This window comes from Salvia splendens, chromosome 6 (genome assembly GCF_004379255.2).
Source record: "Salvia splendens isolate huo1 chromosome 6, SspV2, whole genome shotgun sequence".
Taxonomy (NCBI): domain Eukaryota; kingdom Viridiplantae; phylum Streptophyta; class Magnoliopsida; order Lamiales; family Lamiaceae; genus Salvia; species Salvia splendens.
Window position 1 is genome coordinate 1,680,488 of NC_056037.1, and position 20,511 is coordinate 1,700,998.

A 20,511-nucleotide genomic window follows, 5' to 3' on the forward strand; every position below is an offset into this window, starting at 1 on the left:
GGTTATTTGATTATTAGAAATTAAATTAACTTAGTAGTGCTCAATATTTAATTGATTCAAAATTAATTTTAGTACCTGAAAAGGCCAAAATTCATAAGCAAATACTATTAGGCCTCAGAAGATTATATATTATGCCATATTCACTTAATCAAATAAAATTAAATATGAAATTAAAAAAGATTCTAATATTGAAGAAAATGATTTAATAGCAGTTTAAGTATAATGAATTTAAAAATGGTAAATTTTCAGAAAAGTCATAAATTGATCAAAATTGTGAGATGATCATAATTTGATAAAAATTCACAATATCTCATGGCAATTTCCCTTTTAAATAAAAGAATGTTGGTCTTAAAATTAGAAATATTAGCTGAATTTTAATATTTTTTAAAACTTTAAAAATATCTTAAAAATTATTGATGCCAATTTCCCGGATTAAGTTTCGAATTTTGTTAAATTATTAGGGTGCGTTGAAAAGATTTTCTTTAGTTCATATAACACATTTTTCCCATGAATAGTGATACCAAATTCTGTGTAAATTAGTGTTTGGTAGAAGATGATTAAACACTTAATCCATTGCTTGGTAAGATTTACGTATGACATCCCCTAATTAGAGTACCGAGTACCGAGTACCTTATGTGATGACAAAAATATCCCTACTCTTTGGAATGAAATGTCCGCAAAACCATCCTTCGTCCTTGATGGACAGCAAAATGGCGCCTTCCTTGTCTCTGTTTGGTGTTACCTTCTCCACATTTTACACAACGCAATTGTGAAGAAGGGCATTGGTGAATAAAAAAATGAGCATCCAATGTGGTATGCACGCTAGGGATTGTGTCATTAGCTTCCGGGCTCTCCGACAAATTTGAGATCTACCAAACGGTAATGGTGATGGTGACTCATATCCACTTTATTTATTTCTCAACAACTTAAGAGCTCATCTATTGAATGCCGATAGGCATAGTTAAGTTGTATAAAATGGGGGACGGAGTAGGAGGCTTTATTCACACACCATCTCCTAATCAGGTAGTCGAAGAAGCAGAGAAAAAATTATACCACCAATTTTCTCTAATAGTGAAATGCCTCAATCGCCGATTCTAATCTCAATTCCAGCGAGATTCGGGAATTTTCTTCCAGGTTCTCCGACAAATTTGAGATCTACCAAACGGTGGAGAAAAAGGTAGAACGTGGCCTTTTATGGAGTACCATTCATGCCCTTATAGTAGTGCGTACCTCTAAACAGCCAACTGCCGTTTGATGAATTACTTCTTGCGTTTTGCCCACAGCAACTTCAGTCTCCAACAATATTCATTTGTCAATTTTGCCCTTTATCACTTCTTCACTATTTCCTTAAACCCCAGCAAACCACCACCTGCAACCTCCGCCATCGCCGCCGTATAATTCGCGGCAATTTCAAAATTGAGGGTATGATTTCAGAAACTTAGTCGTTTCTAATTCGATAATTAAAAGCGGCAAGTTCACAAGGATGAATTGTAATCAATTACTAGGGCATTTTTTATTTGAATTTGTTATGGGTCGGATGTGAATTGAATTTGCTCAACTGATTTTAAATATGATATGCAAGAATAATTTTGTAGTTAAAGGACTTCTTTTTGCTGGATTAATGAGAAGAGGTGTATGTTTGCAGATATTACAGAGGAAATAAAATGGAGACGTCCTGTGCATATGCACGATGTTCATGCTCACTGTCAGCGGCCCAGTTTTCTGTGGTACCTCAATATAATGTATTTCTTCCTCTTCCTACTAGTAGGAAGCTGCGGCAGCATATGCTGCTTCCTGTAACAGCAGTGGCGAAGAAGGATCTTAGAGGGAGTGTCAATGACACAGAGCCGAGTACAATCGATGATGGTAGTGGAAAGTCTGCCAAAGGGTCAGGGACGACAGCAAGAGGGCGCCGTTTGTTGAAAGTTCGGGAGGAAAAGCGGAAACGTGATCAGGAGCGGCTCCACAATTATCCTGCTTGGGCAAAGTAATTTTTGCTATGCTTTTCTTAATTTTCTGCTTGCATATATAGGTGTAATTGTGAATATCACATTCCTCTTTCCTTGCGTAACTTTTGTGCAGGGTACTGGAAGATGCGTGTAGAAATGATTCCGAGCTTAGAGCTGTTCTGGGAGATAGTATTGGTGATCCTGACCTCATGAGAAAAAGAGTGAGTTGAGTTAGTTCTTGTTCAATTTACTTTGAATTGTGGAGGGTTTCGCTGAATCGAGCTATCGAGTTGGCCGTGTATTTATGCGTCTGACCTTTGGAATCGCCTACATGCATTATTTTTCCAGTGAGCAATATTGAAGTACATATTCTCATGGGAGGCACAAAATTCATTCTTTAGGTGTTTTCACGATTTGTTATATATGTATTAAAGTATTTGTGACTTGGCCTTTTGTTTTCTATATCTGATAGGTTGAAGAAAGGGTTCGGACGAGGGGCAGAAATATCACAAAATCTAAATCCGGATCTGTCCTTGCATTCAAAGTTAGCTTTAGAGAGTAATGCACTTTTGCTTTTGGATGCTCCTCTGATTGTGTGTGTGTTTTATGGGAATTCTTTGAGCGTTTCACCATTTTGTGATGCCTTCTTTGCTTGCACTGTGTGCGTGGTCTCTCAACTCAATATATTATTTATGTTATTACTTCAGTTAATTTTCTTTTTTCAAATATGCTTTTCTGGATGTATAATGAGTAGAATTTCTTTCGTAGCCGAAAAGTGGTTTCTAATCACTAGGTACAACGTTTTTTTGTCTCATTGTAAAGATACAATTCTGACTTGTGCTTGTGCGTAAAAAATATTATTATCAAGCTTCCATATTCTCCTTGTTTGAATTGGTAATGCATATGATGCGTCTAATAGATTTTTTTCTTGCAATTTCAGTTTTAATCCTCTTGATTCATACATATGGTTTGAGTTATATGGATCTCCTTCTGATCGGGATGTTGACCTTCTTGGCAGTGTACGCAGATTCTCTTATCTTTGCTTCCTCTTATAACAACTTTTTGTTTGCTGAACTATTTGGAAACTTGAGCCTCGTATGCGTATATGTCACAGGTGATTCAGTCATGGTATGTGATGGGCCGTTTAGGTGCGTTTAATACAGCCAACTTACAGGTTCATCCTTTCTGCCGAATCACATTTCCAATAGCAAAAATTAAAATGTGGTGTCGTAAATTACAAATTTGGGCAGAGGTCTGTTATTTCCAGCAATTTTTACATGTGATCCTCAACAATGTAGTTAGCTAACTCATCGATGGAGCATGACCCCCTCTATGACGCGGACAAGGGATTCAAGGTGATGCCTTCATCGTTCCATGATATAAGCGATGTTGAATTCCAAGATAACTGGGGCAGAGTCTGGTACGTGATTACTGATCGCCATTTTATCCGTTGTGTTGCATAATTGTTTCTGTTTCCCGTGCTCCTCCTCATAAGAACTCTGTGTGCCTCGAGCAGGGTGGACCTTGGCACTGCTGATATCTTTTCAATCGACGTGCTTCTTAACTGCTTGACTGTATTGAGCTCAGAGTAAGTATTGGTACAACGCCGTGTTTTTAGTCAGTTCTGCTGCGCTTTGATATGGTTGAAACTGATGAGGGCTGTGTGTCTCTGTAGATATTTGGGCATACAACAGGTGGTTTTCGGGGGTAGGAAACTCGGAGACTGGGAAGAAGGGATGACAAGCACTGAATTTGGGTATAAATCCTTCAAAATATGAAAATTTTCGCCTGCTACAAAGTAAGACTGATGTTTTATAGCTAAGGTTTATCATGTAAAAAACGTTGTAGTTATTGATTTGAATGTGATGATCTCTCCTGTCTCAACTTCATACTATTTCCTAACACTGACTTTATGTTTCTAGGTTGTTGGAGTATTTGCTTTGAGGAAAATTAGAGGGACACGAAAAGTTTCCATTTCACTAATTAATACTACTACTATTTTAATTAGAGTTAATTCTTAGTTGAAATTCATAATATGGGGAATATATTTACTAGCCACCCACCTAACTAAGTCAAACTATGAGAGGGAAATATATTTACTAATGACAAGATTTACATTTTACATAGCGATTTCAATTATCAGGTTAATCTAGAGGCGGTCTCGATTCCACCACTTCATATCGTGATTCGTGTGAACCACATAACACAAAGTACTACTCTCTCCGTCCCACAAGAATATGGACTCTTTTCTTTTTAGTCCGTCCAACAAGAATATGCACTTTTCAATTTTAGAAACTCTTTTTACTGGTGAGATTCATTATCCACTAACAATACTTTAATTACTTTTTCTCTACTCATCTCTTACTTTTCTAATTTTGCATTAAAACTTATGTCGAATACAAAATACATATTCTTTGGTGACGGAGGGTGTATAATAATATGCTAATGCAATATGTTAATGTTAAAGTTAAATAATTTTACATAAAATTTTAATTTTTATACAATTGACATCACTGTGTTAAATGTTAGAGAATTGCTACTATTTAAGTAATTCTACGGCCAAAAATGTAATCAATGAACATTTAATGCTAATCCAATTACATTTTAGCCCACCGGGAATCTAAATACAGATTAGCATCTTCACCATTTTTTGTTTTGTTCGTATACAATTTTATTATTATTTTTATTATAATTATATTTATTAAAGGAGTAAATATAGCAGATTCTGTCATTTTCACTCATTTTAATAATTTTTAAAAATCGTTTTATAAATACAAAGGCATCGAATTTCCCGGCAACGCTGCATCAGCACTGCACTAACTTCCAAAACCACCAATCCTCTCGCTTTGATTCTCTCTCTCTTCTCCACACTTCATATGCAATTCCCCATTCAAATTCACCAACAATTTTGAGAGCAGAGGGCTCGAATTCGATCACAGCCAAGATGTCGAGCTCCATCTTGCTCTCCCACCCTCTCTCCCCACACCTTCATCTCCCAAAACCCAAATTCCGTCCCTCAATAGCCTCAAAACTCTCTAATTTCGAGCTCAAAAATGTTTCCCTGCGTCGCCCCTTGAATTCCAGCTCCACCGACGCCCCTCGCAAGCTCAGGAATCTCGTGCTAGCGCGAGTGGCGGAAACTGAGACCGAGAGAAGTGAAGCCTCTTCCTCTCTGATTGGCGAGGATTCTGCGGAATTCGTGTTGTCTGAGCAGAAGATTTCTTCCTGGGTTTATTTCACGCTGGTTTTGGGCGTCGTGCTATACATTCTCGACGTGGTTTGGATCGACAACTCCACCGGCTTCGGTAAAGCATTCGTCGACGCTGTTTCGAGCGTTTCCGGCAGCCCCGAGGTTCGAAAATGAGTCAGTTTTGTGTTTTTGGATGTAGATTGATTGTGCGAATTGGTCTTGAATTTTAATGTAGATTATCTTGCTTTGGAGTGTTGGTTTTCGTGATTTTTATGCTAGTGGGGCTTCAATATTGGATACCCTGTTTGAATTAGGGATTTTTTTCTTATAGGAAAATTGGCCCTTTTGTGTGGCTTACATGTTTGCACGATTTAGTTATAGTATTTGTTAAATATATAAGATAAATCCCGAGCCATATAGAGGCGGCATTCTAACTATTACAATCGAAAGAAAAAGAATAGTAAGACTGAAAACAACAAAAGAAACCGAACTGTCGGCTATTGTTCTCGTATTTGCGTGTTTTGTTGTGTGTTTATCCTCAAACCGTAGATGAAAGACCAAATGTCTTGCCTTTACTCCAATGTGTTGACATGTATCCAACAATATTGATTGTTGTTTCTGTGTAGGTTGCTATGTTGGCTCTTGTTTCGATATTTGCATTGGTCCACAGTGGCTTAGCTAGCCTGAGGGACGTGGGTGAGAAACTCATTGGAGAACAAGCTTTCCGTGTTTTATTCGCAGGCGTGTCTCTTCCCTTAGCTGTTACTACTGTTGTGAGTTCCTACCTATTCACATTCTACTTATAGATTCTACATTTTCGGGAACTCATAGAAATGTTCTTTTGACAATCTTTGTTACAGGTTTATTTCATCAACCACAGATATGATGGTGTGCAGTTGTGGCAACTTCAGGGTACCCCTGGGCTACACGAGCTTGTTTGGTTCGCCAACTTCGTTTCCTTCTTTTTCCTTTATCCTTCGACCTTCAACTTGTTAGAGGTTGCAGCAGTTGACAAGCCCAAGATGCATCTCTGGGAAACTGGAATAATGAGAATAACTAGGCACCCACAGGTAGTTGATTCATCACAAATGTTTTCGTAATATGACTTGAGAGCTAACTGTATTTGCAAATTTCACTTGACTACCAAACATTATACTAATGAACAGCATATTTTAACCTATTTGCAATAACAATATCTCCAGTTTTGTAGGGAAGTTTGTCCCACATGTACTACTAAACCAATGAAAATTTTGGGGAACCTTCTAATTACAAAAATTAGAATGTGGTATGGTAAATGGGATGTTTTGAAAGTCACGTGGAACTTGCAAATTTGGGTAAAGGTTGTGTGTTTTTTCCCCCGAATAATTCACAATTGCTGCTGATCCACATTTTTCTTCTCCAAAATGAACATACAATGAGTATCTTGACACAGTTTTAAGCTTACAAGTTTTTCTAGTATTCAAAATTTGAAAAATATTTTAGTCGTTGGAGTCAAAATCATTAACCATGATATGGATTGAAGTTTGATAACCAATTTGTAAGATTGATTCTACTGTTGTTTTCTTGTTTATACCTTATCTTGTATTTACAGATTCTTGACGATGAAAACATCAGACTTGATTTTTATGTAAATTTGAACACAGACATATTCATGTCATCTATCACTTATTATACATTCAGTAGACATTTAAAGATCGGTGCATCATCCATGAGTTCACATAGAGTCTGATAGCCCTTTGCTGTTTTCTAATCCTTATTGCTTCCTTCAGATGGTAGGGCAAGTAATCTGGTGCCTTGCTCACACAATTTGGATAGGGAATTCAGTTACAGCTGCAGCTTCTGTGGGTTTGATTGCGCACCATCTCTTTGGTGTTTGGAACGGAGACCGGAGATTGGCCATACGATATGGTGAAGCTTTTGAAGCTGTTAAGAGTAGGACTAGTGTGTTCCCATTTGCAGCTATTCTTGATGGGCGCCAGAAGCTACCAAAAGACTACTACAAGGAATACCTCCGGTTGCCGTATATCTCAATAACAGCCTTGACATTAGGGGCATACTTTGCTCACCCACTGATGCAGGCTGCCAGCTTTGGTCTACATTGGTAGAATAGCCTGCTGTATAAGAGTAAGTCTCGGTTTTAAGGTGCCGTTCACTTGAAGAATGAAAGCAGAGCTGTTTGTTTTCAGTTGGGGCATTTCGCAACAAATGAAACATAGATTATTCAAATGTGTAGTAAGAAACTAAAATGCTTTAGCCTAATACAAAATTACATTACTTGCAACTGTTCATTTGTGTTTGTTTGTGCAATACATGCATATTTCCTCATTACATTCAACATTTATGCAACAATTGAACATAAGAGAAGCTATAAAATTCAAGAAAAATACACACATATTCTAGGAAGTATGCCCTCTCTGTAAACTTATGATGAGAGATCTCGAAGATGAAAAGGTTCCGAATGCTCCCAAAGTCGCACCAAATGCTATGATCATCAGATTAAACAGCATCAGAGGCGTCGAAATCTGTCTCCAGAATATCCTGGTGTAGAAAGCACATGGAAAAATTATACAAATTCCGACACTGACTAGGGAGCCTGTGAGGCTGAGGACGTGCTCGAAGTATGGCACAGAGAGGGCGAGCACGAGTATGGTGAGCAGTAGAATCGAGCCCACTGTACCCCGTATGATCATCCTCGTTCTGGATTTGAATGAGGGGGGGAGGCTTTGCTCAAGCTGCATGGCAAATGGCGCAAATTCAAGCGCGTATTTTGTCATGGGCGTGAGCACAGTCGCCCACAGAGCAATCTTCGTGACGACAAGATTGCGAGGCATGCTGAGAGTGATCTGTGAACTCACCTGAGGGCCAAACATCTTGGCTCCCATGAACCCTAATGCTGTGTACATCACTGTTACCATTGAGAAGCTCACAATGGATACCTATACATTGTTGCAGAAATGTTATATATTTACACATTTGATAATTATATGGAAGGTGCAAAGTTGTTCACGTATACCTTGGTGAATTTGGAAGGATCATTCATGGAATTGTACAGATTGGGGAAAACTATGTGACCAGCAAAGCTGAACATATAGAGCCCTGAAATTGCAGGAATTTTACTGAGGTGCAGAACTGGAATGTAGCGGTGAGCTCGGATGGCTCCAGAAACCGCGGTGTAGGCCACGCTCGTGAAGATCAGAAGAGAGAGGAGGATGCCTGCACTCGAGAGGAAAGAGATAGAGGAAAGATCCCTTAGCCACAAGCTTGGAAGGGCGACCAGGACAGCGATCAGCACCAACAGCTGAGAAGCGGAGAGATGGGCCGAGCTCAGAGTGAAGGCGGTGAAGACGTTGGCGAGGTTGTCGTGGAGTGAGATGGTGTAGGAGACAAGGGCCATGAAAATCTCTAGGTAGATGAAAGTAGTTGCTATGATTCTTCCTTTTGATCCAAATGCATCATGCCCTATGTCTTTGTAGTCTCTTGATTTAGGGTTTTTGTGCATGCATTTCCCAAGTAGGCAGGAAGTGTAGGCACACACTGATCCAATTCCTACTAGTAGGAATGTTGAAGCCCACCCTCCATTTTCCAATGCATAGGGAGTTGAGAGTTGTCCCAAGCCTGCCACAAATAAACGACAATATCGGGCGATTTAAAGAGTAGTCTGCATCTTCGGAAAAAGGTGTGATTTGTGAGCATAGTCAAAGTACTGGGTACAAATAAAGACAACTCGAGTGTAGTGTTGAGCATTTGATGGGCTAGTGAACTTACCAATGAGCATTCCAAGCATGTTGATGACTGCATGAAGAAAAGAGCCCGTAGTTCGATCATCGCCACGGGCCTTCTCGTCTTCTTCGAAACAACTTTCCCCGTCGTCGATTGCGCTCCTCCGCTCTTCCTCCGTCATAGTTTTTGTCCAAGCTGAGAGCTTGTATGGGTTAAAGGGGAAGGCAATTTTTGCATGTGCGTGTTTTATGGGTTGGGTTGGGTTGGGAAATAATGCATGGCAGTGTATTTTATATACTAACTCCCAATTCAATTATTCTTCATGACGTGCGATATTTATTTAGGAATATCGTATCTTCCATACTTCTTGGAGTGAAATTCTAATTCATGACGTGAGAAAATTCAAGTGTTTGATGTTGGATTCTGTTTGCGTATTATAATCTTTATTACGATTAATCAAAAGTAGGAATAATTTTACATAAGTTATGTTTATGATATTGGATATGTACATAGACAAGATCACAAGAATAAGCACCAAATAAACCAAACAAATGGGCATCAAAATCAAAGAGAGATTCAATTGCACCTGATTCGTGCTGCCACTAATAAAGGTGGCCAATGGATTTTATATTTGTTCCTTTCATTTTGTCATTCATAAAAACGTGTTTTGTTTATGTATATAATGTACTTAATATATCTCTCGTACATTTTTTAAAAACTTAATTATAAATCACGAAGTTTGTAATTTTTGCAATTATGTCTCTTTTTCATGTAAATATGTGATGGTGTGGCCACCGATTTAAAACACATGAAAATATTATGCCTATTTTAGAAATGCTAATTACATTTACTACCTTTTTAAAGGAAGATAGTACATGTTTATATGGCGGATGACGAATTTTGCAGGAAAGTGATAGATGAGATAATTGTAAAAGTTGTAAACTTCAAGATTTATAATTCGATTTTTGAAAAGTACGAGACGCACTAAAATTTGACTATACATCATAATTTTTTTTAGCAATTTGCCCATAAAACTTTAAGATAGAAGTGATTCCCATTGAATACAACATGTATAATGCATGTTAGAAATTCGCATCATCAATAATCCGATGCCAAATGATCGAACATCTTTCCCACCTAATGGAAGAAATATTCAATCAAGTTGGAAATTTGATTAACATGTACCATAATATCATAAGTCCCTTTCACTTTTCTTGTCAAGATTCAAATCCATATTCATGACATTATAAATTTAATGAACCTACACTTAAGTGGATGATGAAGCAACTTCTTGAAACTAGCATAAACATAAAAAATAAAAAATAAAAAGAACGAAGCAATTTATTGATACGTGTCTAATATATAAAAAAAAAATTTAAAAGTTCCATTATATAATTATGAATTACTAGTTGTCAAATTGAATATAGTTTCAGTTAAAGTAGAGTAGAAAGGAATCAATGGAAAAATAAAAAAAATCTAAGTCAAGAATCAATATGATATCTTTCACAATCGTACAAAGAAAGTACTAATAAGAAACTTGATTGTATTTAATTTGTACTATTTCAGACACTACTCCTATAAATAACTGATGTAATAGTAGTATAGGACAACTGAACCATTAGAACGATTTCGTGAGTATTTTATTTTAAATTAGTAATTTTCAATTATTTAATTCATGAACAAAAGTTTAGTTAGTATAATTAAATTACAAACATCAATATAAATAGACAATTGCGAGAGAGAAAAATTAAAACATATAGTAGTAAAGAATTTGGAGAGTAATCAGAGAAAGTAGATTGTTTATAAAAATGGAGAAAATATAAAGATAAGATTTCAAATAAAAAATAAATAAAAGAGGGAACATATTTTTTTAGTACATCAACTATCTCAAATGAGCAAATTTGGTATGTAACATTTCATAATATCTTTTAAGGTTTATCAACTATAAGTTAATATCAATTCAACTACTTTTGACTATTTTCAATATTTTCCTGACCAAAGTACCCTTAAGGCCAATTAGGGCAATTCAATCTATTTACCCTCTCATTTTCATTTAAATATGTAATTTGGGATAGTTGGTGTACCAAAAAAGACGTTCCCTCTAATTTTAATTCTAAAAAAATATCTTAATGAAATTAATATTCTATTACTATTAATTATTTACGTTTAATTTTACTTATTTGTAATATTTTAAATCATTGTACTATATTTAATATTAATAGTGAAATAACTTAGAAATAAATATATGTAAACATTATACTTATACAATATTTGTATATAAAAGTAGTTCAATTTATTAGATGGAATATTAATTTTTCCATCTTAAAGCTATACATAAAATATGTTATTTTTAAGTGCAATATAAAATTGATGATTAAAAATAAATTAAAACTTATTAACATAGAATCTTAAATAATTCAAAGAGCAAAGTTTTATTTTATCTACTCTTATGTAGTAATTGTAGTCTACAAAAATTAGTTGAAATTATCAATAATCAATTTAATAAAAAAGACAATGACATTCTTAGTTGAATATATGATTAATTAAATCTATGATTGTTTAATTAAATAAAAAATTAATAGTTGCTATCAATTGTTTAATTGTTTAATATCACAATGTTGCGTCTTAATATTATCATTATGCCATTTACAACATCATGAAAATATATTATGATTAACTTACACTTTCAGTTTAATAAAATTACGAGATTCATTAAAATAAAATACTTATCTTAGTTTTATCTAAATCATCGAGAATGTAACCATATAAAAGTATTAACTAGCACTAGAAAGTAATATCATAATATTCAAATAAGGTATGAGATATATTAATAATAATAGCATAAGATCTATTAAACTTAATCCCAAATAAATTAGAAGAAAGAAAAAAGTGGATGAATAAATAGATTGAATTGCCCTTCATGGCATTAAGAGTACTTTGGTCATGAAAATATTGGAAATAACAAAAAAAAAATAGTTGAATTGATATTAACTTATAGTTAATGGACCTCAAAAGATATTATGAAATGTTACGGACCAAATTTGATCATTTGAGATATTTAATGTACTAAAAAAATATAATCCCTCTAAATAAAAATGTTAAGATTCCTTAATAAAACTTAAGTTAATAAACCCATCCATTTTGCCGCCAGCAAAAACCCTCTTCATCTGCGTTTATTCTCTCAAGAATGGCTGCAAACGACGCCGTTCTCCTCCGCTCTCTGGAGCTCCGCCTCCTCCGCTGTTCTATACCATCCGACGCCGTGGCACCGCCGCAATCACCAATCCAATCCTCGCCTCAATTTCCTCACCACCACTCTCTCCTAAACGACGTTGTGCTTCTAATAGAATCAGGCGAGTATCTTCAAGCCCTCGCCTCCTCATCCGCTTCTGAAGCCTTATTTTCCAGTCTCCATCTCGACTCGCTCGATTCCGCTCACCGCTTCTACTCCGAGCTGCTCCCCGAGTGCGTCAGCTCGTTTTTGAATGTCAGCGGCAGCGAGGATTCAGTGGAATTGGGTTATAAAGCTTTGATTGTGATGGCTGTCGCGGTTGTTTCTTTGCTTGCCTTCAATCAGTGTAACTTTACAGGGTCAGTCACTCGTGATTTCTCGCGCAGTCTCCGCTTTGTTCATTGAAATTGATTTTGTGGTCTTGATTCTATTGTCTGGCTGTTACAATTTTGGATTTTCGTTGATATGCCTGCTTGTAGAGAAAGATTGAGGCTTGTTAAGCTTATAATAGTAGTCTGGTAGATGGTACAATACTTACTTGATATTGTTAATTTCTACTAAACATAATTCTGACTCGCATATGGAGTATTTAGTTTTTGGTAGTAAAGGGTAGTTGTGAACTTAGAAGTGTAAAATGCCTGTTGTGGGATATACAGTGTAAATGGTCATTGAAAACAAAGATCTGTGTAATATTTGTGATTGATGTCAGATGAGGTTCATGAGGTTAATTGATCCTGCTGATAAGTACACGGGAACCTATTTGCTTATTTAATGCATGCAATGCTCTTTCTACTGTTGTCTGCTGAGCTTGAAATAGCATGATTGAGATCCACATATTTTGACTCGTGAGTTATCAAAGCATAACAGGTGAGAGACTTCAGAGATCCACATATTTTGACTTCAGAAATCTAGAAAGTCAAAACCATGATAATGAATGGAGATGATTAGGGAGATTGGGACCCGTCAATCAATTTATGTTATAAACAATGTTAGATAATTTTGTTTGGTAGACCCCCCCTGATGCATAAAAATAAATCTTGGAAGTCATACTTCTGTAATTTAGCTGGTGGGTGATTTGGACAGAAATATCGTAAACTTCAATCATGCTAAACCCCAAATTTGATTTTGTACCGAAGCATTTATGCAACATTTGGACTCTGCTGCAGCCCATGAGAACCTTATAAGCATAGGGCGTGACAAATAGTACTTTATGGATATTGCGTGTGGGTTTGTTTTCTGTTCTTTTAACAAGAAAAAACCATATACAAATATAACAATTAGTTTGGTTTTTTAATTTCAAGGCATAAGTTTTGGAATGATGACGAGAGTGGGTTTCATTTGCTTTTTGTGCGATTTTGTAACAGGCCATCGGTTAGCGTTCCTTTGATGCCGCTTGCAAAATTGTCGATCCTTGAGTATAAAAAAGTTGGTGATGAATGGATGGAGTGGGAAGCATGGGCACACAAGGAACTCATGTCTGTTGGTTCTGACCTTTGTGCCAAATTCTCTAACTTGCAGGTATATGTACTCAAATTGTTTTACTCTTTTGAATTAAGTAATCACATCTGTGTTGTTCACTGATCCTATATACTTTTCTTCAATGTTGAGGTGCATTGTGTTTTCATTTTGAGTCTTGAGTAAATGTCATTCCTAGTTGGGCAAATAATTCCAACTTCCATTGTGAAGCGTGTGGTGAATCTGCAATGGTCATGCTCATTTAGTGAGTGAATTAGTCAATTTGTTTCTGTTAGAAAAATTTCCCCATATCCTGTATTATTTTCATTTTAGTCCATACAAGTAAGAAAATCAATAAGTTGTTACAAAAATGTACGCTTTTTAAGGTTTAAATTGCCTTCAAGGTTCAAACAGATTCTCTATAAATTATGGCAGCCATAAGTTGAACATAGTTGAACATGCTTACATACATCCACTTTATATTCTCTAGTGGTTTATTTATTCACAATTATGAGCATAATATGTCTAAAACTGAATATTATCTGCATCAGTATACAATGTTGTGTAAAAGTTCTATCTCTCGCTTTTTTGTCATCATGGTTTTTGTTATCTCTTTGTTAAATGTTTAGCTTTATATATTTTGCAGTACTTAATTTTCGGAAAGACTCTTCTGCTCAAGATGAAAGATGCCCTATTTGAAGAAAGTCTTTCTTCCATAGATGGAATAAGAAGCACGTCCTGGTGGTTGGCCAGAGCTTTGTTCTTGCATCAAAAGTTGTTGGATGAACGTTCATCTTCTCTTTTTGATCTGTTGCAAGTCTGTAAAAATGAAAGTTTCTCGTATTTGGGCACCTTAGAGAAGATAGAAGAGTATTGGTGTCCGAATGAAGACTGTTCTACTATCCTGTCTCTCCTCCAGCTAGAAGCAGGGATGGTGGAACTTTATTATGGGCGTGTAGATACTTCCAAGTGAGTCAGCATACTTGTTGTATATGTATTTTGATTAACATTTATTCATACTTGTTTGGTAAATGTTAATATTATTGATAGCAAAGTAACAATATTACAAATGCAATAGGCCAGGAGGTTATAAGTGAAGGATGTTCTGTTACTGATCAAGTCCAATACATACTAAGCGGCTAAGCCCAAAACACATTTGCATATCTTATTCTGGTTGTAAAACATGGTCATCTGTAGAAACTAGAAAGTGGATATTTTGAAATGCTGGCAGATTTTTAAAATGCATATAAACGAATTCCAAAGCGTAGTTATATGTTCCAATAGATTGAAGCAACTTCATGGACTAGTATATTGGTTATTTGCTATTTGATAGTTGATACTCATAAGCATGAACTTGTTGATGACATCAGCATCATATATTTGTGCCCTTTTCTCTCGGGCTGTTGGCCTTTTCTTACTTGCAATAAGAAATTTATAATCTTTTTTAATGAGAAACCTCAAGTAGTGTCTATGGCTAGTTTTATTTTTTCCATGTATTTTAGAGTTATATATGGATAGTTTTATAATATCGGGTTGCCGACCTTTCCTTACCTGCGTAGTGACATTTTTCCATGATAAAAAATGGTATTTCAGGCAGCACTTTGAATCGGCTGCAGAGGTGTCCAACTTTAACTTTTATCTGACTGGTGCTCTGGGATTTCGGACTGTGCATCAGGTATTATCTTTCACTCATATGTCGTAAAGTTAGATGAAGATTCTTGTTTTTTCTGTATTCAATGATGGTTACTGGGTATACAGGTAGAACCAAAAGCACAGCTTCTTCTCGTTACTGGAACAAATAATGGAAGCGCCAAGTCCAGCAGTAATAACAATTTCCCACCTCCACAATCTTCTGAAAATGAAGCTTCTGATATATTAATGACCCCCAGATTCGCAGTAGATGAGAAAAACTCTGAAAGTGTTGAGCAGGATGCTAAACAACATTCTGTTGCAGCCAATCCATTGACTGCAACACAGCAGGCGTTAATTCTTGCGCAATGTCTTTTGGTTGAAAAAAAAGCGCGTAATGATGAAATGCAAAGTATGCTGTTCTTTCTCTAAGCTGTTTGAGATCTTTGTTTTTCATAATTCTATTTTGTTTTTGTCTTCACAGTTGTCATAACTGGTAACCTCCACTATCCTATGATGAACTAAATCAAATGATGGTGGAGAGGTCTGTGATTGCATGTTTTCAACTAATGTCAATTGTCAAGATATGGGATCCTAATCTTGATGTTGTGTTTCAGAGTGGGAAATGGCTCCATATATAGAGGCTATTGATTCTCAGAGTCCATCTCCATTCATGGTAAGGAATTTTTTATTGATTCTTGAAATTCAATCTCTATTCTTGGTTAAGATAAGTATCTTCTGGATTTGATCTCTACACAAAAATGCATACTGTTAAACACATTAATGCACATTGTTACACTGAAAAATGCTATTAGTACTATTTTTTTAAACAGAAATAAGCATATGCAAATTTTAACATATTACAAGTTTTTGGAATCATCTCTTTCTATTTTAATGGGATTTCTTCATGCAGTAAGAGTACATCCATATTTTTATGCTTAATGTTAAACACAAACTTGCATGCTATTAAACAGAAATGTACATAATGTTGAACACAAATATGCATAAAGTGAATTCACTGAGCATGTGCTTTTATGATGACAAAAAAACTTGATCCATGTAAAATGCAATTGGTTTGCCCAAATTTTCACCATCAATGGTTAAGATTGGGTACAATATACTACCTATGGCTTGGGTACTAGCCCCTCGCCCCCTATATAAGTGTGTGTATGTGACTATTTTTGCTTTTTTTTTCGTGACTTTCAGGACCTCATCTCTTTGTCACAACTGTCAACAATTTTCTATATTGATTGGTTCTCGACTTGCTAATCACGACCCAACTTTTTTCATTTCCCAGCTTCGGTGTTTCTGCAACTTATTGCGTGTCCGATGGGAATCAAGTCGGAGTAGAACAAAACAGCGATCATTGATGATGATGGAACAACTGGTATAATCTCTCTCTCTCTCTCTTCTAGCCAATATCTCAAGTATCCTTCATGTTATCATCAATAACAAATAAAATTTGAGAACAACGTATGTTTACCAAATTTTTATTTAATTTGATTTTCAGAAAACTCTACCGAGTTTTCTTGAACATTTGAAAGGAATTTTGCTATGCCAATCAGTCCTATTAATCATTTAGTGGAAAGTCAAACTTTCCTGCTTTAATTTTCTATTGGTTGGTGGTATAGTTTTGTGCCGTACGATTTGGACTTCAGTGAAGAAAGCATGTGACATGAGTTTTAACTGAAGATGAGACGAGTATTGAGTAGCCGGCCAATTTAAACACAAACCTGAGTTTTTTGATTAGGAAAGAACTGGAATGTAGCCATCGAGAAAATAGTATGAGAACTAAACTATTAGTGAAGGGAACCCTCTATTTTTCAGTTTCTTGCACTATACTTCCACCCGTGTGTTTGAAGTAAAAAACTGCACTTTCAATTTAAAAAAGCTTCTCTACTTTGAGCAAATTTTGTTGAAACTGATGTTTGTAAATATGCTAAATTGCTAATATCATTTCATTATTCAAGTTTGATCTTGAACTCCAGGCTGGGTTATATGAGTAATGTCCTATTTAGGAAGATGGAGCCGGTCATTTATGGGCTTAGAAACTTATGAGGAACCTGACTGAAACAGTGTCTTGAATTTAATTCTTAATGGATGTAAATTTTAATTTAAGTTTATCAACATGAATTTATGTGTAAGTCTGCCCCCCCCCTTGCCTAATAACAGTTACTTGCTGCAAAGATCATTGTTATGGATACTTTCCTGCTTGCAATCAGCGCATGCTTTTTACCTGTGGCAAATATTTCATTCCTGGACTAAGGTTGCCTATTATCATCAATTCACTATTGTCCTATGACAGGTGGAAGGTGTATGCAATCATTCTCCTGGTCCTGGAGTTGCTGAAAGATTATATTACTGCTTTGGAATGAATATACCTCCGATTTCTGCACTACGCAAGTATGCTGCTTTCTAACATTGTTAGGGTTAATCCTTTCCTCTTTTAGCTATACGGAAAGGATTATGTGAATCCTTCCTACCACATTGTAGTGTCCATTTTAAATAGTTTATTGCTATATGACTGGAGTTAAATGCTCTTCTCAGGGAATATGGTGATCTTTTGGTAAGTTGTGGCCTGATTGGGGAAGCTCTGAAGATTTATGAGGATCTTGAGCTATGGGATAATCTGATATACTGTTACCAGCTAATGGATAAGAAAGCAGCAGCTGTTGAACTCATCAAGAAACGCCTATGTGAAAAGCCATCTGACCCAAGGTTATGGTGCTCTCTTGGTGATGTTACAAATGACGATACTTCCTATGAGAAGGCTCTTGAAGTCTCGGGACTACGTTCTGCGCGAGCATATCGTTCTCTTGCTCGCTCTGCCTACAACCGAGGAGAGTATGAGAAGTCAAAAATCTTATGGGAGTCTGCTATGGGTTTGAATTCTTTGTATCCAGATGGCTGGTTTGCGCTTGGTGCTGCTGCCTTAAAGTCTAGGGATGTTGATAAAGCACTGGATGCTTTCACACGTGCAGTTCAACTTGATCCTGAAAATGGAGAGGCTTGGAATAATATTGCTTGTTTACACATGGTTAAGAAGAGAAGTAAGGAGGCTTTCATTGCATTTAAAGAAGCATTAAAGCTGAAGCGAGAGAGCTGGCAAATGTGGGAGAACTATAGCCAAGTTGCTGTTGATATTGGAAACTTAAGCCAGGCAATGGAAGCTGTACAAAAGGTGTTGGACTTGACTAATAAGAAACGATGCGACTCTGGGTTGTTGGAAAGAATTATGCTCGAAATTGAAGAACGCACATTGATTAGTCACTCAGAGTCTAATGTGGCAAATAGTGATAGTAGTCATACTGCCCCTGTCAATGTTAGCTCAAATGTTGCTAATGCCAATGGAGTGCAAACTGACTCTGCCAGACGCCGGGAAGCTGAACACCTGATTGAATTGATTGGGAAAATCTTAAGACAGATTGTTCAAAGTTGTGGAAATGCTGACATATGGGGATTATATGCAAGGTGGCACAAACTGAAAGGAGATCTAGCAATGTGCTCCGAGGCTCTACTTAAGCAAGTTAGATCATATCAAGGATCAGATTTGTGGAAGGACAAGGATAGGTTTGTGAAATTTGCAAATGCTTCCTTGGAACTGTGCAAGGTGTATCAGGAACTTGCTTTGCGTGGCAACAGCCGTAGAGAACTGTTTGCTGCTGAGATGCATGTGAAGAGTACAATAAAACAAGCTATAGATCATTCTAACACTAAAGAATATGGAGATCTTGTAGCTTGCCTTGAAGACGTACAAGGGGCTTTGAAAGCTACATGATTGCCTGGTGCATGAAGCTTCTACTCGGCCTTTTCTGATAGATTCTCTCTGACTATACATGTCCAAGTGTGACTGAAGGAGTAAGATGGTGTAGCTAAGTCCTTTTTAAGTTAAGGTTTTGCAAAGCTCATGGAATCTTATGAGTAGGATGTCACGACTGAAATGGGTGCTCATTGGGTCGAGCTTGGGATCAACCAGGTACGCACAGAACTTGGCTTTTAAATAAAGTGCTATATGGGTGAAGGAAGCTCTTGTTAGTCGGACGTGAACTTAATATATTGTACTTGGATTTTCAAATGCACAAAATATAGGAGATTGTAGAATTATCACTTGTAGATTCTTAATTGAGATTTTAGACATGGGTTTGGCATCTCATGATTCATGAATATCTTATGATTTTGATGTCTTCCTGATCAAGTTAGTTCACTAGATTGAACTATCCTGTACTGCTATGCCAATCTAATCTGTCACCCTGGTTAACACAGTTTGAAGGCCTCTGGGCAAGAGACTTTCTTTCTGAAGCTGCTTCAGACACCCGTGTCCAAGCCCGTTAACAACGAATTCCCTCCAACATCTGGCACGTATACGATACCCTGTTGTTACATCAGAAAGAAGTCAACTTTGAGCTCCAAAATTGTTGTATACTATCCTATTGTGTTGCCTTTCATGTCAGTTTTGTTTGCATATCTTTCTTCTCTATCCTTTATATTTTCACACGGGCTTCTGTTTCATGTGTTTTTAACTTGACCATGCTTATGAATAATGCGTATGACAATTCATAATTATTGCTTCAGGCTGGCCCGACCCGACTTATCTTTTATGAAAAGCCCGACCAAGCCTCGCACGATCTTTTCCGGTCTCAAAATGCGTGTGCTTGCTAGGTTCGTTAACCAAAATGTAACATGTTTATGTAAAAAAGGTTGAAGGCAGGAGAAAAATCCAAATGCCCCACTGATTGTTGAAGATCGGAGATTGACCAAAAATTTAAGATATATAGGAATCAAATTCTCTATGCTTGGATTTACTCTACACGATCTTCTATAAATTGACACCAAATCTTTGGACAAAGGAATCCGTCCCTACACATTTGATTTTGTGGCATGGTTTTCAGCTTAGATACACTTTTAAGGAAAATATGGAATCCTTTCTTTCATTTTATATTTCATTGTCAGCTTCTTAAATATACACATGATGGCATGTATTGATGTGGGAAAACATAATTTATGAGTCGAATCACGTAAATTGATAAGTCGAATCACATAATGTGGGTATCCTCAAATGCGTGGAAAGTTATTACCCGAGTAAAATGACTTTTCAAATGCCACGAGCCAGAAAAGATACATGGGAGATCACCTTATGCGATTCCTACAACATCTCCTACTTATGGTGTAGGAATCGCATTAGTTGATCCTCTTAAGATAGACAAAAATGACAAAATTAATTACTACTATTCCTTCGTTCACGATATTTTTTTCATTTTGAGTTGTTTATAATTTGAGTTTATAAACAACCCGGCTCTGAGTATAGCCCAACATTTATCTCAGGTATCAAATTCGAG

At 36.4% G+C, this 20,511-nt stretch overlaps 4 protein-coding genes across 5 annotated transcripts; 3 read left to right on the top strand and 1 right to left on the bottom strand.

The window, feature by feature from the left end:
- The first annotated feature begins 728 nt into the window (after positions 1 to 728).
- Positions 729 to 4,007, top strand: LOC121808398. Of its 2 annotated transcripts, XM_042208870.1 has the most exons (10): positions 729 to 1,422; positions 1,646 to 1,987; positions 2,083 to 2,170; positions 2,422 to 2,507; positions 2,890 to 2,968; positions 3,064 to 3,123; positions 3,248 to 3,369; positions 3,466 to 3,537; positions 3,625 to 3,747; positions 3,872 to 4,007. In XM_042208870.1, the coding sequence occupies exons 2-9, from the start codon at positions 1,665 to 1,667 to the stop codon at positions 3,725 to 3,727; spliced, it is 933 nt and encodes a 310-aa protein (XP_042064804.1). In that variant the 5' UTR covers positions 729 to 1,422; positions 1,646 to 1,664; the 3' UTR covers positions 3,728 to 3,747; positions 3,872 to 4,007. The 2 variants fall into 2 exon arrangements, with proteins under 2 accessions (XP_042064804.1, XP_042064803.1); XM_042208869.1 differs by lacking the exon at positions 3,872 to 4,007 and having other exon boundaries at positions 3,625 to 3,833.
- Positions 4,008 to 4,893: 886 nt separating this feature from the next.
- LOC121808397 (15-cis-zeta-carotene isomerase, chloroplastic-like) lies at positions 4,894 to 7,420 on the top strand. Its single transcript, XM_042208868.1, has 4 exons — positions 4,894 to 5,301; positions 5,766 to 5,912; positions 6,000 to 6,209; positions 6,909 to 7,420. The coding sequence occupies exons 1-4, from the start codon at positions 4,894 to 4,896 to the stop codon at positions 7,242 to 7,244; spliced, it is 1,101 nt and encodes a 366-aa protein (XP_042064802.1). The 3' UTR covers positions 7,245 to 7,420.
- Positions 7,421 to 7,535: 115 nt separating this feature from the next.
- LOC121807888 (amino acid transporter AVT1H) lies at positions 7,536 to 9,040 on the bottom strand. Its single transcript, XM_042208229.1, has 3 exons — positions 8,905 to 9,040; positions 8,153 to 8,766; positions 7,536 to 8,075 (listed from the first exon to the last, which is right to left on the bottom strand). The coding sequence occupies exons 1-3, from the start codon at positions 9,038 to 9,040 to the stop codon at positions 7,536 to 7,538; spliced, it is 1,290 nt and encodes a 429-aa protein (XP_042064163.1).
- Positions 9,041 to 12,009: 2,969 nt separating this feature from the next.
- Positions 12,010 to 19,738, top strand: LOC121809600 (tetratricopeptide repeat protein 27 homolog). The gene is made up of 10 exons (XM_042210323.1): positions 12,010 to 12,450; positions 13,456 to 13,609; positions 14,193 to 14,515; positions 15,140 to 15,221; positions 15,305 to 15,587; positions 15,793 to 15,851; positions 16,473 to 16,562; positions 17,481 to 17,578; positions 17,723 to 19,151; positions 19,439 to 19,738. Exons 1-9 carry the CDS (start codon positions 12,047 to 12,049, stop codon positions 18,951 to 18,953), a joined length of 2,724 nt encoding a protein of 907 aa, XP_042066257.1. The 5' UTR covers positions 12,010 to 12,046; the 3' UTR covers positions 18,954 to 19,151; positions 19,439 to 19,738.
- The last annotated feature ends 773 nt before the right edge of the window (positions 19,739 to 20,511 follow it).

What these genes read in the sequence shown, in the direction of transcription:
- LOC121808398 (XM_042208870.1), top strand. Translation starts at nt 1,665, where the DNA reads ATGGAGACGTCCTGTGCATATGCACGATGTTCATGCTCACTGTCAGCG. An exon ending in CTGACCTCATGAGAAAAAGA is followed by an intron (nt 2,171 to 2,421) that starts GTGAGTTGAGTT and finishes TATATCTGATAG; the next exon opens with GTTGAAGAAAGGGTTCGGAC. An exon ending in ATGTTGACCTTCTTGGCAGT is followed by an intron (nt 2,969 to 3,063) that starts GTACGCAGATTC and finishes TATATGTCACAG; the next exon opens with GTGATTCAGTCATGGTATGT.
- LOC121808397 (XM_042208868.1), top strand. Translation starts at nt 4,894, where the DNA reads ATGTCGAGCTCCATCTTGCTCTCCCACCCTCTCTCCCCACACCTTCAT. An exon ending in GCGTTTCCGGCAGCCCCGAG is followed by an intron (nt 5,302 to 5,765) that starts GTTCGAAAATGA and finishes GTTTCTGTGTAG; the next exon opens with GTTGCTATGTTGGCTCTTGT. An exon ending in GAATAACTAGGCACCCACAG is followed by an intron (nt 6,210 to 6,908) that starts GTAGTTGATTCA and finishes TGCTTCCTTCAG; the next exon opens with ATGGTAGGGCAAGTAATCTG.
- LOC121807888 (XM_042208229.1), bottom strand. Translation starts at nt 9,040, where the DNA reads ATGACGGAGGAAGAGCGGAGGAGCGCAATCGACGACGGGGAAAGTTGT. An exon ending in CATGCTTGGAATGCTCATTG is followed by an intron (nt 8,767 to 8,904) that starts GTAAGTTCACTA and finishes GATATTGTCGTT; the next exon opens with TATTTGTGGCAGGCTTGGGA. An exon ending in ATCCTTCCAAATTCACCAAG is followed by an intron (nt 8,076 to 8,152) that starts GTATACGTGAAC and finishes AACAATGTATAG; the next exon opens with GTATCCATTGTGAGCTTCTC.
- LOC121809600 (XM_042210323.1), top strand. Translation starts at nt 12,047, where the DNA reads ATGGCTGCAAACGACGCCGTTCTCCTCCGCTCTCTGGAGCTCCGCCTC. An exon ending in GCGTAATGATGAAATGCAAA is followed by an intron (nt 15,588 to 15,792) that starts GTATGCTGTTCT and finishes GTTGTGTTTCAG; the next exon opens with AGTGGGAAATGGCTCCATAT. An exon ending in AGAGTCCATCTCCATTCATG is followed by an intron (nt 15,852 to 16,472) that starts GTAAGGAATTTT and finishes TTCATTTCCCAG; the next exon opens with CTTCGGTGTTTCTGCAACTT.